At 38.9% G+C, this 15,423-nt stretch overlaps 1 protein-coding gene across 1 annotated transcript in view; it reads right to left on the reverse strand.

The window, feature by feature from the left end:
• Window positions 1-15,423, reverse strand: part of MYO3A (myosin IIIA) — a 202,469-nt gene that overhangs the window by 93,288 nt on the left and 93,758 nt on the right. Inside the window, exons 11-15 of the mRNA XM_020284090.2 lie at window positions 14,440-14,544; window positions 14,253-14,336; window positions 7,586-7,788; window positions 586-684; window positions 384-498 (exon numbers count right to left, since the gene is read on the reverse strand). Of these exons, the coding sequence (XP_020139679.2) occupies window positions 384-498; window positions 586-684; window positions 7,586-7,788; window positions 14,253-14,336; window positions 14,440-14,544 (606 nt within the window). The remainder of the gene's footprint in view (window positions 1-383; window positions 499-585; window positions 685-7,585; window positions 7,789-14,252; window positions 14,337-14,439; window positions 14,545-15,423) is intronic.

Here is a 15,423-nt window from a genome sequence, read left to right on the forward strand (position 1 = left end):
TATGAATATAAAAAAAGTCACTGAAATGTACACTTTAAATGGGTAGATTGTATGGTATGTCAATTAATAAAGTTATAAAAAAGACTGCACTAAAAATAACATGCACATGCATGCATTTATGTAAAACTTTTTATATATGTGGGAGATGCAAGTGTAAGTAAAATAAAATACTAAGAACAAACCCAAATTCAGTTATATCTCAAGGCCATTATTTCTTCGTCTATGAAGTAAATATCACATTTACATTTATTTCATAAGGTTGTTTAGATCCATGTAAAGCACTTAGCCTGGTTTATATTAATCACTCAATAAATGCTAATTCTTACCCTTAGCAATGATAAAAAGATACTTCCTAAAGAGGTTCAAATGTCTTTTCTACTTACCTCCATAGTAAAACCTATGATTTTGAAACATTGCTCAACTAATTCATACTGGGATTTATAGAAACTATTATTCATCATGTCCTGTACTGTTCTGAGGTGGTCATTTTGTAGGTACCTGAAAAAATATGAAAGAAAAGGTAAAACTCTAAAATTAAGTGGAAAGTGGAAGTATTACTTATGAAAGTACAAACTGGTGCATTACCTGGGAGGCTTATTATCAGGCAATTTGTAATGGGCTAGTTTCTTCTTTTCAGCTAAACCAGCATAAATGTAGTAAAAAATATGAAAATTTTTTTCTCCACTGAAAAAATAAGACATTTTCAATAAGGAGGTTAGTAAGAATGCATATTGATTGCTAAAATTACTTGGAGATATGTTGATTAAATCAACAACTGTGAGTGCTGATCTGGGCTTCCTGAATGCTGCATTTTGGCTTTCTGTGGTTGCTATTGTCATTATTTTCAACAACCACTGTCATTAAATTCTAGACACCATAATAATCACTTTGTGTGACTCATTCAATATATATTTATGACTGAGTTCCAGGCATTGTTCCAGGCACTGGGGATATAGCATCAGCAAACAGTCAAAAATCCCTAAATTCTGCATGCCAATGGAGCAGACAGAAAAAGAAACAATGCATTAATATATAGCATGCCAGGCCAGATGGTAGTAAGTGCTACATTATCTCATAAGCCCCCCATGACTCGCTGAGGTGGGCATGCTCTCCCCATTTTACATAAAGGAAACTGAGGCTTAGAGCTACAATCTCCCCCAAAGTCACAGAGCTGATGACTACCCTGGATTCAAACCAGGTCTACTGGACTCCACAGCCCATGTCTTTAACCACCTGTTCACACTAACCTTCTGAGGCTCAGTTTTCTCACTTATATGAGGAATCTTTTATCTTGTAAGTCTCGAATTCCAGGATTCTATAATTCTAAGTAGCATAAACAGTGTTTCCCAGTTGCTGGAGTAACGCCACCAAGGGAACATGGATCACAGCCGGCGAGCCTCTGGCTCAGGATGTTCTACAGCACAATGGGTGGGGCCTCGGGGTTACCCTCTCCTGCCTCCCTCACGTCTTCCTTTTGCCCGGTGAGCTCAGGGGGCAGACCACACTTTCCAGCTCTCTTCTGAAATAGCTGAGGATGACACCCCTGCTTGTGGCTTCCCCATCTCCACTGCCTCTTCTTCGGCCCTGCTTTGCTTCCTTCCAGTCTCCATGACACTACTGGCCTTTTGGGAGACCCTGGGGTTTGCATTTCCCAGTGGCATTCCCACTGGACCCTCTCTTGTTTAGGGTGGTCCTAAATTATCACCAGGCTCCCAGAGTATGGTTGGGGCAGGAGAGGGTTCCTCTTCCAGGGGTTAAATGAATGGTAACATCTCAAACCCAAAGGCCTTGCTGCCATCACTCCTTTCCATTATTATTAATACTTCTCTTTCAGTTAGTATAAAACACTCACCTTAACACATAGTTCTGGAGGTTGCCACAGGCTTGGGTCAGGAGACACTGAGCTGTTGCTGTGGCTGTTCCCTTCCTGTCACACTTAGTGGCCCAAGCTGTGCCCAGGGTGCCCCTCATCACCCTCCACATGGAAACTCCAGGGGCAGCTGGTCTCCCCCCTCCCCACAACTTTTATCAGCAATCTTAGGGGAGCAATGAAATATTTTCAGAAAAGGAATTATTATTATTAAGCTGTTTTTTTCCTTGAACAAATAAGCTTTTCCACATGAAGTACATGCAATAGAAAAAAAGCCTACTTTGTGATATGCATATTTATACACAAATTATTTTACCTAACAGGTAAGAAAGGATTTAAAAACTTTCCTGTGCCTTCTCCTCCTATATGTTATGCGGTATAATCTCAGTGGTGATGGCAATTGTATCTGTGCTCTCTTTAGAAATTATTTTTACTTTCAGTACACAGACGTTTTCCTCAGAATCAATGGTAACTCAAACATATCCATATATGTTTATTTTTCCAATAATGCAGTAAAAGATGTTTGGAGTAACATCTATGGCTTTATTTTGTAATTTCTAGTCTTTGTTCAAGGCTTTGAGAAAAACCAGTATAAGAAAAGTTTTCGAGAAGCTCATTCAGCGCTCCAACACACAATTCATGTAGGTTTTAAATAACATGATTAAAGGTTTGATATTTATGCCACACCAATGACTATTCAAGATACTCCTTTTGGCATTCATTGAAATTTAAGAGAAATACCTAATATGAAAGTGTAGAACCTGATAAAGTGAAGAATGCAGAGATCTCTGTTCTTCCTTGTTAGTGTTTCAAAAGGAAGAGACGAGTAACAGTGCGATTGATTAGTGTGCATTCTGGGTCGAGACTCTCCCATGAGTCTAGGAAGGAATAATATCACTAAGCCTTGGAAGAGAGGTCAAATGCCCAGGAGATCCAAATCTTTCAAATATCTGGATCATAAGCAACAAGGGTGTGAGGTAAAATAGCATCAGAGGAAGAGAAAGTACAGAAGAGATAATAATATGATTATAGAGGTGAACTAACACATCTGCACAAATATTTAGACATAGAAAATGAAGAGACAGAGGTTTTATCTAACTAGAACAGTTCCATTCCAAAAGAAAGGGGCTACGAGAAAAGAAACAGATTTGGGATGTGTATTCGGTTGAATTGGAGATGGCAGCAGGACACTTGGGTAGCTGGAAATGGAAAATGTGAACTCAGGAGAGGGGGAAAGATATGTCTTTGGGTGTCAGTCCCATAGAGCTATCTGTTGAGGCCATGATGTCAGAAGAAACTGCAAAGTGACAGCATATAGAGAGAAAAGAGAAGAGTTTCAAGGAAAAATCTTTGGTAAGTATACATTTGGGGAATGCATGGATAAATCTAAGTCAGTGCAGAAAAATTCAGAGAGGTGGGAGAAGAATCAGGAGGAGCTGGTCACAGAACAAGGAAAGGTGGTCCACAGGCAGGACGGGAGGGTGTCACATCCTTTCTAGAATGTCTCAGAGTCCCATGTTCCATACCCACATCTCTTCCTTGTTGCAGTCACCAGGGATACCGCAACAAACACGGCATCGCACATGAGCGAGGTTAGAACAAAACTAAAAGTTTCTTTTAGTTCTTGTCTTTTCTCACCATGAAATAATGAAGACTTCTCTAGGACTGGCACAGCATATAATTTGGTTTGCTTTGTTCTAATGAAATCACCCTGATTGCTCGAGTTGTCACATCTTTAACACTTAAATGATGCAATGTACAATTAGTGAAGTGACTCAGAAATGTAGACACACAAAATTAGTGTATTTCTCTTTAATTATTAGTTTACATTTACTGAGAATTGTAATTTGACAAGACCTGGAGATATTATGGGAAATATACTGACCTTCAGTGGATAAACAATCAGAGAGTTAAAGAGACAGGAAAAGAAGGTATCTCCAAAGATTACCCGTCTCATGCCCTGGTCCTACCTACATCAAACTGTGCTTAAGAAGGCAGAGCACCACATCACCCGCACTTGCCAATGTGACCAGTGGTTCCAGGCCCGGACCGCCTGGGGACAGACGTAGGGTCTCAGCAAGTTACCAAATAATATTCCTCTGACTCTGACCCTGCTCCTACTTGTGGATCCTCTAATACTTCCCCAGAGTGAGTTCCACTCAGCCGCTTGCGGGCAGGCCCGCGGCGCTCTCTCACACGGGTGCATCTGCCTTGGACCCTGGGACCACCCATGCAGCCAAGGCCTCTGACACCTTCAAAACTGTGGCAAAGCCCTCACAAGCATGTGGCTTAATTCACCTATGAAACCTTTGAATCTTCAACAAAGCGGCCAACCATAAGGCTCCACTGGAAACTGAATAATGAAGCTTTGCATTCTTAAGGCTCCATGGGGTATTCATAAAATAGTGCTTTTAGTTTTCCATTTTTAATTACAGCTTCCTCCTCCTAGACACGCTCTTCCTGGATATCCAGTCTTCTCAGTCTCCTTCTCTTGCCATCTACCTGCTGGCTCTTCGCAGATAAACTCATTCCTACTTTCCTGAGAGACTAGAACCGATGAGTGACCAGCAAGCTTTGTACTAAGGCACACGGGGCTCTCCAGACAGTGAACTGCGTTACTCAGGAATCCTTTCTCATCCTTAGCTCCTGTGCCCAGCACACAGCAGGTGCTCAACAAATATCGGATGGATGGATGATGAATGTATGAATGAATGGTGGGCTTTGGGGTCAGAGAGACAAGAGTTCAAACTCAACTCACTAGCTTTTTGACATTAGGCAACTTATTAAAATTCTCTTAGTCTCTCTCCTCATGTATAAAAGAGACAATAACATGCTAATTGCACATGATTGCCAGAATTGAAAGAGATAATGGCTGCAAGGTGCTTAGCACAGTGCCCGACACAGAGTAATTGCTGCATAATATATTTTTATTTCCCCCACTGTAGAGAGCACCACACCTGCCACTTGTTTATGTCCCCTATAGAGTCCAGCAAAGTGCTGGCCACATGAGAGAACTGTAACCCATGTTTGCTGAACTGAACTGTACGAACAGGACAAAATGGTGGCGGAAATAGCTATAATTTATATTTCCGAGAATTATCTAGCATTGCCTACACTATGCTCATTTTCTTCTTGAAATTAAGTAACCTCTTATTAAATTTTCTTCCTTAAAATTATCATTTTTTTAAAAAAATGATTTAAGTCAAGTTATAAAATAGTAACATCATTAGAAAGGTCATTTAAAAATAAATGTGGTCAGAGATTGAGGTGGAATGACACAGGCAGAGGCAGAAAGACAAGAACTAATTCTCTTAAAAGAAATGGGCATGCCATTAAAAAAATACTTGTCTGCTCTGGTTATTCCCTGCCCCTAAGGTTGATTCTCCACTCTGCTTGGCTTTGCTGTGTGACCCCAAAGATCAGGCTCTGCAGAGCCTGGACTCCCCTGGACTCCAGGGGAGCCTCAGCCCCTGGACTCCCCTGCTCACTGGCTTCCATTTGGCGTCAGCCAACAGGAAGCGCAGGCAGGAGGCAGAGGGAGGAGAGAGGTGGGGTATTCACTGCCTTGCTCTCTGCTCTCGCCTTCACTGGCTGCAGCCCTTTAAGGCCACAGCTCCCAACAGGCAGCCCCTGCCCCATGGCTACAGCTCCCACCAGCTCTGGACCCTGTCCTCCCCCTGCACTTCCTTCTATCCTCCCCCGCCATTCCCCAGCCCTCCCCCTGCCCTTCCCCCTGCCCTTCCCCCTGCCCTTCCCTCTGCCCTTCCCCTGCCCTTCCCCTTGCCCTTCCCCTGCCCTTCCCCCTGCCCTTCCCCCTGCCCTTCCCTCTGCCCTCCCCCTGCCCTCCCCCTGCCCTTCCCCCTGCCCTCCCCCTGCCCTTCCCCCTGCCCTTCCCCCTGCCCTTCCCCCTGCCCTCCCCCTGCCCTTCCCTCTGCCCTTCCCCCTGCCCTTCCCCCTGCCCTTCCCCCTGCCCTTCCCCCTGCCTTCCCCCTGCCCTCCCCCTGCCCTTCCCTCTGCCCTTCCCCCTGCCCTTCCCCCTGCCCTTCCCCCTGCCCTTCCCTCTGCCCTTCCCCCTGCCCTTCCCCCTGCCTTCCCCCTGCCCTCCCCCTGCCCTTCCCTCTGCCCTTCCCCCTGCCCTTCCCCCTGCCCTTCCCCCTGCCTTCCCCCTACCCTTCCCTCTGCCCTTCCCCCTGCCTTTCCCCTGCCCTTCCCTCTGCCTTCCCCCTGCCCTTCCCCCTGCCCTTCCCTCTGCCCTTCCCCCTGCCCTTCCCTCTGCCCCCAGAGCCCTAGTTCCCCACCCTGGTTATTCCATGGGTGGCTTCCCATTCATTCTTGGTTCTTCAACACCCATTTGACATCCGTAAATAATTTTCTTAGCTAAACCCTTCGAACTTGCTCTTTCCTTTCACTGCCCTGATTGATACAGTGTATTTATAATAAATGTATAATTAAATAATGTAACTACTGAGAATTCTTCTACCACATGCCTGATATTTCTATTTTTATAGGTCACAAAAAGCTTCTCTAGAACTTAAGAATGCAATTCCAATTAAGTAAAAGAAAAAAATAGATACAAAAATGGAAAAATGTTTTCACTATCAATTATAAAATAGCTGTGTTCAAATTATAATTGAGTTGTATTCCAACCTGATTGTGACTTTGGAACTTGGAGTGCTTTTCCCCAATAAACAGTGTTGTAAAACTCGAAAAGATCTTTAGGCCAGCTGGGGAAAAAGCCTTAATTAATTAATTAATTAATTAATTCATAGCATGCCTTAAATATGATCCCAATTATGTTATTTCTTAGAATACAACCTGCCTTATTTCAGTAAGTATTGATGAGATTATTTGTATGGTTTCAAACCCAGGGTCTCACTATGTAACTCTAGAGGGTACTGCTCACATGACATTCTATGCGAATGGTGTCCCTGCACGTAACTCCATGGAACACACCGTGAATGATGTGCCTTGACATTGTGCAATGTGTCAGCAAGTTACTCTTGAGTAGCTCTCCCCAAAGGCCTGAGGAGAGGCTTACACAATTATGAGAACAGAACAAATACTTTTGAGAGTCAAGTAAGACCCTGGGGTCCTTCTAGGTACATGTGACAAAGGTGTTGACATGCATGTCCACTAAGTTCTGAGTGCTTGAAACACACATCAATCAATAGTAGCTGCTGTTTATTGAACACCTTTGAAATCCCAGGTACTGTGCTAGATGTTATTTCTCATCTTCACAACCATCAACCCTACTACTACTACTAATGGCTTAAACTTACGGGGTTTATTTAGTCCCTTGTCTATAAATATAGGAAGAACAGAATTAATACAAAGGTCTATGTATATACACCAGCATTTAAAAGGGGGAAAATGGCTCAGTTAGTCTAATGAAACTTCACATTAATTTTGTGCAGAGAAACATATTCTCTTCTACTTCAGAGCTTGCTTGAATTTCCTTTGTTAGTATCTTTATGATAAGCTTAGGTTTTCTCCCCAGTAGCATAAATTTTAGGTTATTTATTAATTCCTCTGCTGGATATAACATACATGAGAGTAAGGCAGTGTTGAGATCTCTGTTTCCAGTGATAAATGCCTTGCACATAGTAGGTGCTCAACAAAATTTTGTTGCATGAGAAAGACATTTTACTATTAAATCAGAAATGCTATCTTTGCTTATGTTTTCCCTAAAACAAGAGATATTTGACATGAACTTACATAGCTTGGTGGATAACTCGAGATTTTTCCAGAAGATATTCAGAAATCTGTGCCCCCACCACAGCCCCAGATGAGGTAAATTTCATTTCTAAGTATTTTCCAAATCGGCTGGAGTTGTCATTTATAATAGTGCAGGCATTGCCAAAGGCTTCTACCAAATTGTTCACTTGTAAAATCTTCTCTTGCAGGGTTCTGTTATTAGCCTAGAGAGAAAATGTCAAGATATAAAAAAAGTTAAAAAGTTAATTTTGTATATGACAAAATGTCTCTTCTTCAGTAAGCACTTTATGTAGACATAAAGGAATGAGAACATGCTCTGGGTATATGCCAGATGTTACAACCTGGTCTATTTCCCCCTCCCTTATGTGCCTTCACTCACTTGCTCTCTTTAAAAGGGGCGAAGGCATATTGTGTATTTTTCTATTCAAATATAGCTCTGTTCAGTGCCTAATTTACAAATACAATTTGTAAGTGGTCTATGCATATTGAGGTACACCTGTCATTTTGTCATTCATTCCTCCTCTGCCTACCAGGGCCCCCAACCAAATCTTCACCAAAGCCAGAACCACTTCCTTTGCTTCCATGGACACTGTTAACTCTGAAACTAAGAGTAAAGATGATTTACCAATTCAGAGGCCGGGGAAAGGGAAACACGGTGAAAGTTAAGAATAGCTTAGGAGTGTGCATGGGTCTCGGCCAGCAGGCCTATGTGGCCGTCCCTCTCTTGTGCTCTGCCCCCCAAGCAAGCATTGTTCCACTTTTCTTCTTTACCACTTTAGTTGAAATTCAGAGTGGAAATTTATTTGCGTTAACAGCTAACCACTTTTAGAAAGGCCTTCCTACCCACTCTTAGAGGTTTAGGGGGGTATCAGTCATTTACAACTTGGCAGAAATTAGCTCAAGTAGATTATTTTCAGTGTAATAGCTTAATATCTCCCTGAGAGCAGCTGTGTTAAAGGTATAGAAATTTACAAATTGAGAGAAGTAGTAGCTATTTCTGGAACATAGGCTACATTAGGATTTGAGTGGGCCACAGGGGGCAATCACAGTGAGGTTTTAAGGCTATATAAGGACATTGTGTATCTTATAAAAGAGGAAATAAGGGGTGACAGAAGAGTAGTGATTTTGAGGACAAAATTGGCTATTATAAAATGTTGTTTTGGGCTGGCTGTGCACCCATGAAATTGGTGAGATAATATCTTCATCCACCTATATTAAATAGCAGTGACCGCATATTCCAAAGGTAAATTCTACTCACCAAACACCCCATTTTTGCATCTGGTAAATCTTTATCAAGGACTTAAGTAAAAAACAAGATAAGACCTGATAATGGTAGGAATCTGGAGATATATATATGTATCTGTCCCCAATTAACATCAAATCACATTTTTAGATCTAAAACAAGACAATGAGATTAGATTAACAAGTTTGCTGGTATCTGCAAACCAACATTCACATAGTTAATCCATTATTGATGAGAACCTCTATCAGCCCACAAATCAAGACAGAATAGAAAGGCCCTTGAATAAATTAATCCAGGTGTCTAGTTCTTATATGCCAGGATATATGCTGTGCTTCACTGTCCCCAACCCGCCCCATATCACATCTTATTTCACTGTCATTAAACCTTTCAGAATGCTACTTATCCTAGAAGTAGGAGGAGAGGGGGGCTGGTGGCGGGTGAGGAAGGGGCTGAGATAGGTCCCTTAGGGTAGCACCACCTTCCTGGTCTCTACTGGCTCTTCCAGGCCTGAGGGGTCACAGGTCTGGTGAGTAGAGATTATATTAATCCACTGAGCATGTCTCTATTTCACATAACACACCTGATAGAAAATATTCATGTTGGTCAATTAATTTTTAACAGAAACATGGAATTCTTCCCACTTATCATTATGAAATTAGAAATGACGTCAACAAGATGACTCACTAGAAGCTCCTAGTGCTCCCCCTACAAACCCCCCAAAACAACAAGTAAACAACTACATTTTGACCAAAATAACTAAAGGAGCACTGCAGAGCAGCAAAGCAGCAGCATCCCAGGAGCACAGATGCCCAGGATGGCAGCACAGAGAAGAGAAGGAAACACCTTGCTCTGCCAGCAAAGCTGTCCTTCAGAAATGAGGGGAAATAAAGTCTTTCACAGTTAAGCAAAAGCTAAGGGAATTCATTCATTATACCCACCTCAGAAGAAATGCTTAAAGGAGATCCTCAGGTAGAAACAAAAGGATGGTACTTACTGTCATTAATACATATGAAAGTATTAAACTCACTGGTAGATGTAAATTCATAGCCAAATCCAGAATATTCTAATACTTTAATGCTAGTGCGTAAATCATACACACCGCTAGAGTGAAGGTTAAAAGTCAAAATGGCCCCAAATAGCTACACATACAATAATTTGCTAAGGAATACACAATATAAAAAGATGTACATTGTGACAGCAAAAACATAAATTGTGGGGAGTGTAAAAGTCTAGAGTTTTTTTTTTAACTGTTTAAAACTTTATTTTTATCAGAGTAATACTTGGACATAGTCTAGATTTTTTTATGTGCCAGAAGTTGTTATCAAGTTAAAATAGTAGATTATAAGATGTTTTGTGTAAGCCCCCTAATAACCACAAAACAAAAAGCTGTAGCAGATATATATACCAATGATAAAGAGAAAGGAATCAAAGCTTAGCAGTACTGAAAATTACCAGATCACAAAGGTAGACCACAAAAGAGGAAGAGAGGAACAAGGACCTACAAAACGATCCAAAAACAAATAAGATGGCAGTAGTAAGTTCTTACTACGTGAATGTAAATAGACTACTTTCTCCAAAAAAAGGACATAGAGTGGTTGAATGGCTAAAAAAAAAAAAAAAACAATATCCAACTATATGCTGCCTACAAGAGACCCACATAACCTTTAAGGACATACCTAGGCTTTAAGTAAATGGATTTCCGGAAAAAGATATTCCCACACAAACGATAACCAAAAGAGAGAAGGGTGGGCTATACTTATAGCTGATAAAATAGACTTTAAGTCAAAAGCTATTGCAAGAGACAAAGAAGTCCATTATTTAATGATAAAAGGGTCAATTCATCAAGGAGATATAACCATTGTAAATATATATGCATCTAACATTGAAGCACCTAAATACCTAAAGCAAATATTAATGGACATGAAGGGAGAAATAGCTAGCAATATAATAATAGTAGGGTACTTCAATACCCTCTTTGCAATAGATAAACTATCCAGACAAAAAATCAATAAGGAAATGCTGAACTTGAACTGCACTTGTGACCAAATGGACCTAACAGACATATACAGAATTTTCCATCCATCAGCCACTAAATATACATTTTTCTCTAGTGCACATGGAATGTTCTACACGATAGACCATAGACCATATGGTAGGCCACAAAACAAGTCTTAACAAATGTAAGAAGACTGAAATCATATCTAGTATTATTTCAAACTGCAATGGTAAGAAGCTAGAAATCAATAACAGGAGGAATCTTGGAAAATTCACAAATAGTGAAAATTAAACAACATGCAGTATTGCATTCTGAACAACCAGTGGGTCAAAGAAGAAAATAAAAGGAAAATATAAAAATATTTACAGACAAATGACAACGGAAATACAAAATACTAAAACCTATGAGATGCACGAAAAGCAGTTCTAAGAGGGAAGTATAGAGCAATTAATGCGTACATTACAAAAGAAGAAAAATCCCAAATAGTTTAACATTATGCCTCAAGGTACTAGAAAAACAACAAATTAAACCCATTATTAGTGGAAGAAAAGAATAAGAAGAATCAGAGCAGAAATAAATCAAATAGAGAACAGAAAAACCATAGAAAGAATCAATAAAACTAAAAGTTGATTTTTTGAAAAAACAAATATTGACTAGACAACTAGTCTAAGAAAAAAAGAGAGAAGATTCAAATAAATAAAACCAAAAGTGAAAGCAGGGAAATTGTAACAGAGTCTCAGAAACAAAAAGAATCATAAGGGACTATTATAAATGATTATCTGCAAACAAATTGGGTAAAGTAGAGGAAATGGATAAGTTCCTAGAAAAATACAACTTACCAAAATTGAGTCAGGAAGGCATAGAAAACTTGCACAGAACAATAACAAATAAAGAGACGGAAGAAGTAACAACAAACTTCCCAAAAAAGAAAAGCCCAGGACCAGATGGCTTCATAGCTGAATTTTACCAAACATTCAAAGAAAAAATAATTTCAATATTTCTTAAACTCCTCCAAAAAATAGAGCTAGCGGAAATACTTCTGTACACATTTTATGAGGTCAGCATCACCTGAATTCTTAAGTCAGACAAAGACATCACACGAAAAGAAAATTACAGGCCAATTTCTCTCATGAACTTTGATGCAAAAATCCTCAATAAAATATTAGCAATACAAATCCAGCAACACATTAAAAAGATTACATATCATGACCAAGTGGGGTTTATCCCTGGCATGGAAAGCTGGCTGAATATACATCAATCAATGTAATGTATTACATTAAGAGAATGAAAGGTAAAAATCATATGATCATCTCAATTGATGTGGAAAAAGTATCCAACGGAGTCCAACATCCTTTTTTGATAAAAACTCTCAACAACTGAGATATAGAAGGAAAGTCCCATTTATGAAAACCCACAGCTAACATTAAAATCAATGGGGAAAAACTAAAAGCTTTTCTACTAGAATCTGGTATAAGGCAAAAGTACCCACTCTCAACACTTCTATTCAACATAGCACTGGAGGTATTAGCAAGAGCAATCAGACAGACAAGAAAAAGAAATAAAAGGTATCCAAATCAGAAAGGAAGAAGTGAAATTATTTCTACAGTAGTCCCCCCTTTTCCAGTGTTTGGCTTTCCACAATTTCAGTTAACTACAGTCAACCATAATCCAAAAATATTAAATGAAAAATCCTAGAAAGAAGCAATTCGTAAGTTTTAAATTATGTGCCATTTTAAGTGGCTTGATGAAATTTTGTGCCATCCTGCTCTGTCTTGCTCAGGACGTGACTCATCCACTTGTCCAGCATATCCATACTGTATATGCTGCCCACCCATTAGTCACTTAGCAGCCATCTCAGCTATCAGATCGACTGCCGCAGTATCACAGTGCTTTTGTTCAAGTGCTTGATAGTGGCCCCAAAGCTCAAGAGTAGTGATGCTGGAAATGCAGATGAGCAAAGAGTAGCCATAAAGTGTTTCTTTTAAATAAAAAGATGGAAGTTTTCCACTTAAAAAGGAAAGAAAAAAATTGTATGCTTGGATTGCTAGGATCTATAGTAAGAATGAATCTTCTATCCATGAAATTGTGAAGAAGGAAAAAGAAACTCATGCTAGTTTCACTGTTGTACTTCAGACTGAAAAGTTACAGTCACAGTACATGGTAAGTGCTTAGTTAAGGTTGGAAAAGGAATTCAATTTGTGGGTGGGAGAAATGCACAGAAAATGTTTTCCAGTCGATGGCTACTTGTTGCACCAGAAAGCAATGAGCCTGTATGCAGACTTCAGCAAGGGATCCCCTGAAGCATGTGACCCCAAGCCCTTTATTTCAAGTAAGGGATGGTTGCACAGACACAGGAATAGCAAAGGTCAGTAGCAGCCCAATGCCCACGTGACTCATCACACTTCGTCTCATCACGTAGGTTTGTCTCACCTCACATCATCACAAGAAGAAGGGTGAGCACGGAACAATAAGATATTTTGAGAGAACACATTTACATGACTTTTATTACAGTGCATTGTTATAATTGTTCTATTTTATTATTAGTTATTGTTGTTACTCTTTTACTGTGCCTAATTTATAAACTAAACTTTATCATAGGTACGCATGTACAGGAAAATCATAGTATATATAGGGGTATCCACCATGAATAAGGGGGGGACAATAATTGCAGCTGACATGATCCTATATGTAAATAGCCCCAATGATTCATTAAAAAAAACCTGTTAGAACTAATAAATTAACAAGTTGCAGGGCATAAAATCAATATACAAAAATCAGTAGCATTTTTATATACAAAACTAGCAACCTAATTGAAAAAGAAATCAAGAAAACAATCCCATTAACAAAAGAACAAAAGCATCAAAAAAATTACCTAGGAATAAATTTAACAAAGGGTGTGGAAGATCTGTACACTGAAAACCATAAAACATTCATGAAAGAAATTGAAGGAGACACAAATAAATGGAAAGATATGCTCATGGAACAGAAGAATTATTAATAATAATGTTAAAATGTCCATACAATCCAAAACAATCTACAGATTCAGTGCAGTCCCTATCAAAATCCCAATGGCATTTTTCACAGAAAAAAAAATCCTAAAATTTATACAGAACCATATAAAAGATCTGAAAGAGCCAAAACAATTCTGAGAAAGGAAAAGTTGGAGGCATCATACTTTCTGATTCAAAATTATATTACAAAGCTATAATCATAAAAATAGTATAGTACTGGCATTAAAACAGACAGCAGACCAGCAGAATAGAATAAAGAGCCCAGAAATAAATCCAAACACACATGGTCAACTCCTTTTTGACAAGGGCATCAAGAGGACATGATGCTGAGCAAACTAGATTTCCACAGGCAAATTGATATCAAGTTCTGAAATATAACAAATACTGCTGATAGGCTAGAGAAAAAATAAATTATACCTTTCCAAGCACTGTCAGCTGCTGAACTAAAAGATGAGCACTTTCAGTCTTCCCAGCACCACTCTCTCCAGAAATAACAATGCACTGCACAGAAAAAAGGAACCGTGAGAAAACTTTACCTCACAGAATTCAGCAGACACATAAGAAACTAAGAGGGAAAGTTCTAAGTATGTGAGACTGTTCTTACCTGATCTGAATTATATGTTATCATAGATTGATATCCTAAGTCGGCCATTGCAAAAATGTGAGGAGGATTGGCAGTTCTCTTTGCTCCAACATATAGTTTGGAATGCTAAAGGTTAAAGAAAATACATTTTGTAGGGCTTTTCATTTTTGTTTTTATTTAAACCCTGGATTATTCACAGATACAGCTCCAATTTTCAAAGCAAAACATACATAAAAATACCATTTAATACCACCAAAGCATTATTAATACATGCTACATACACACATATCAAATACATATATGTACAAATCATTCACGATTATATAAAAGGAAAGCTTAACATAACACAGCTCAGAAATATGATATGACATAAAATGATATTTAACATCACTCTGGTGGTCATATTTAAAAGATTCTGCATACCATTTCCAAAGCAAAATTCAAAGTTTCAAAATACTATCATTTATTTAAATAAAAAGACACTTTATAAATAAGACAACCAGGTATCATTTTGTTGACTACTCTTTGAATATAATAATGTCTGAAATATGACCTGAACTTTTTCCTTTCACATCATTTAACATACATTCTCTCATTTGATTTGTCAAAGATCACACAGTTAATTGATAGCAGAATTGCACTAAAGCCCAGATCTTCTGAAGCATGATCAAGGTTCATAAATTTACTACTATTCTTGTAAATGTTAGGATGGTAGAGGATGACAAAGATACATGCTTTTTGCACATTAAAAAAACTATTAGATACATTATCAAATAATTTTCTAGGGTAAACAAATAGTAGAGAATGGTTTCTCTTTCATTAAAAATGAAAAACAGCTAGTTTAATCCCAGAAAATTATTCTATATTTTCATTAGAATATAACCCCTAATGGTTTCATTAGGGGTTGAATAATTGATAATTATATACTTATACTCATAAAACATATTGTGTAATATTAATGAACCCAATCAATATGTCAAAAGGAATTTTTAAACTCATAATGAC

This window comes from Microcebus murinus, chromosome 25 (genome assembly GCF_040939455.1).
Source record: "Microcebus murinus isolate Inina chromosome 25, M.murinus_Inina_mat1.0, whole genome shotgun sequence".
Taxonomy (NCBI): Eukaryota; Metazoa; Chordata; class Mammalia; order Primates; family Cheirogaleidae; genus Microcebus; species Microcebus murinus.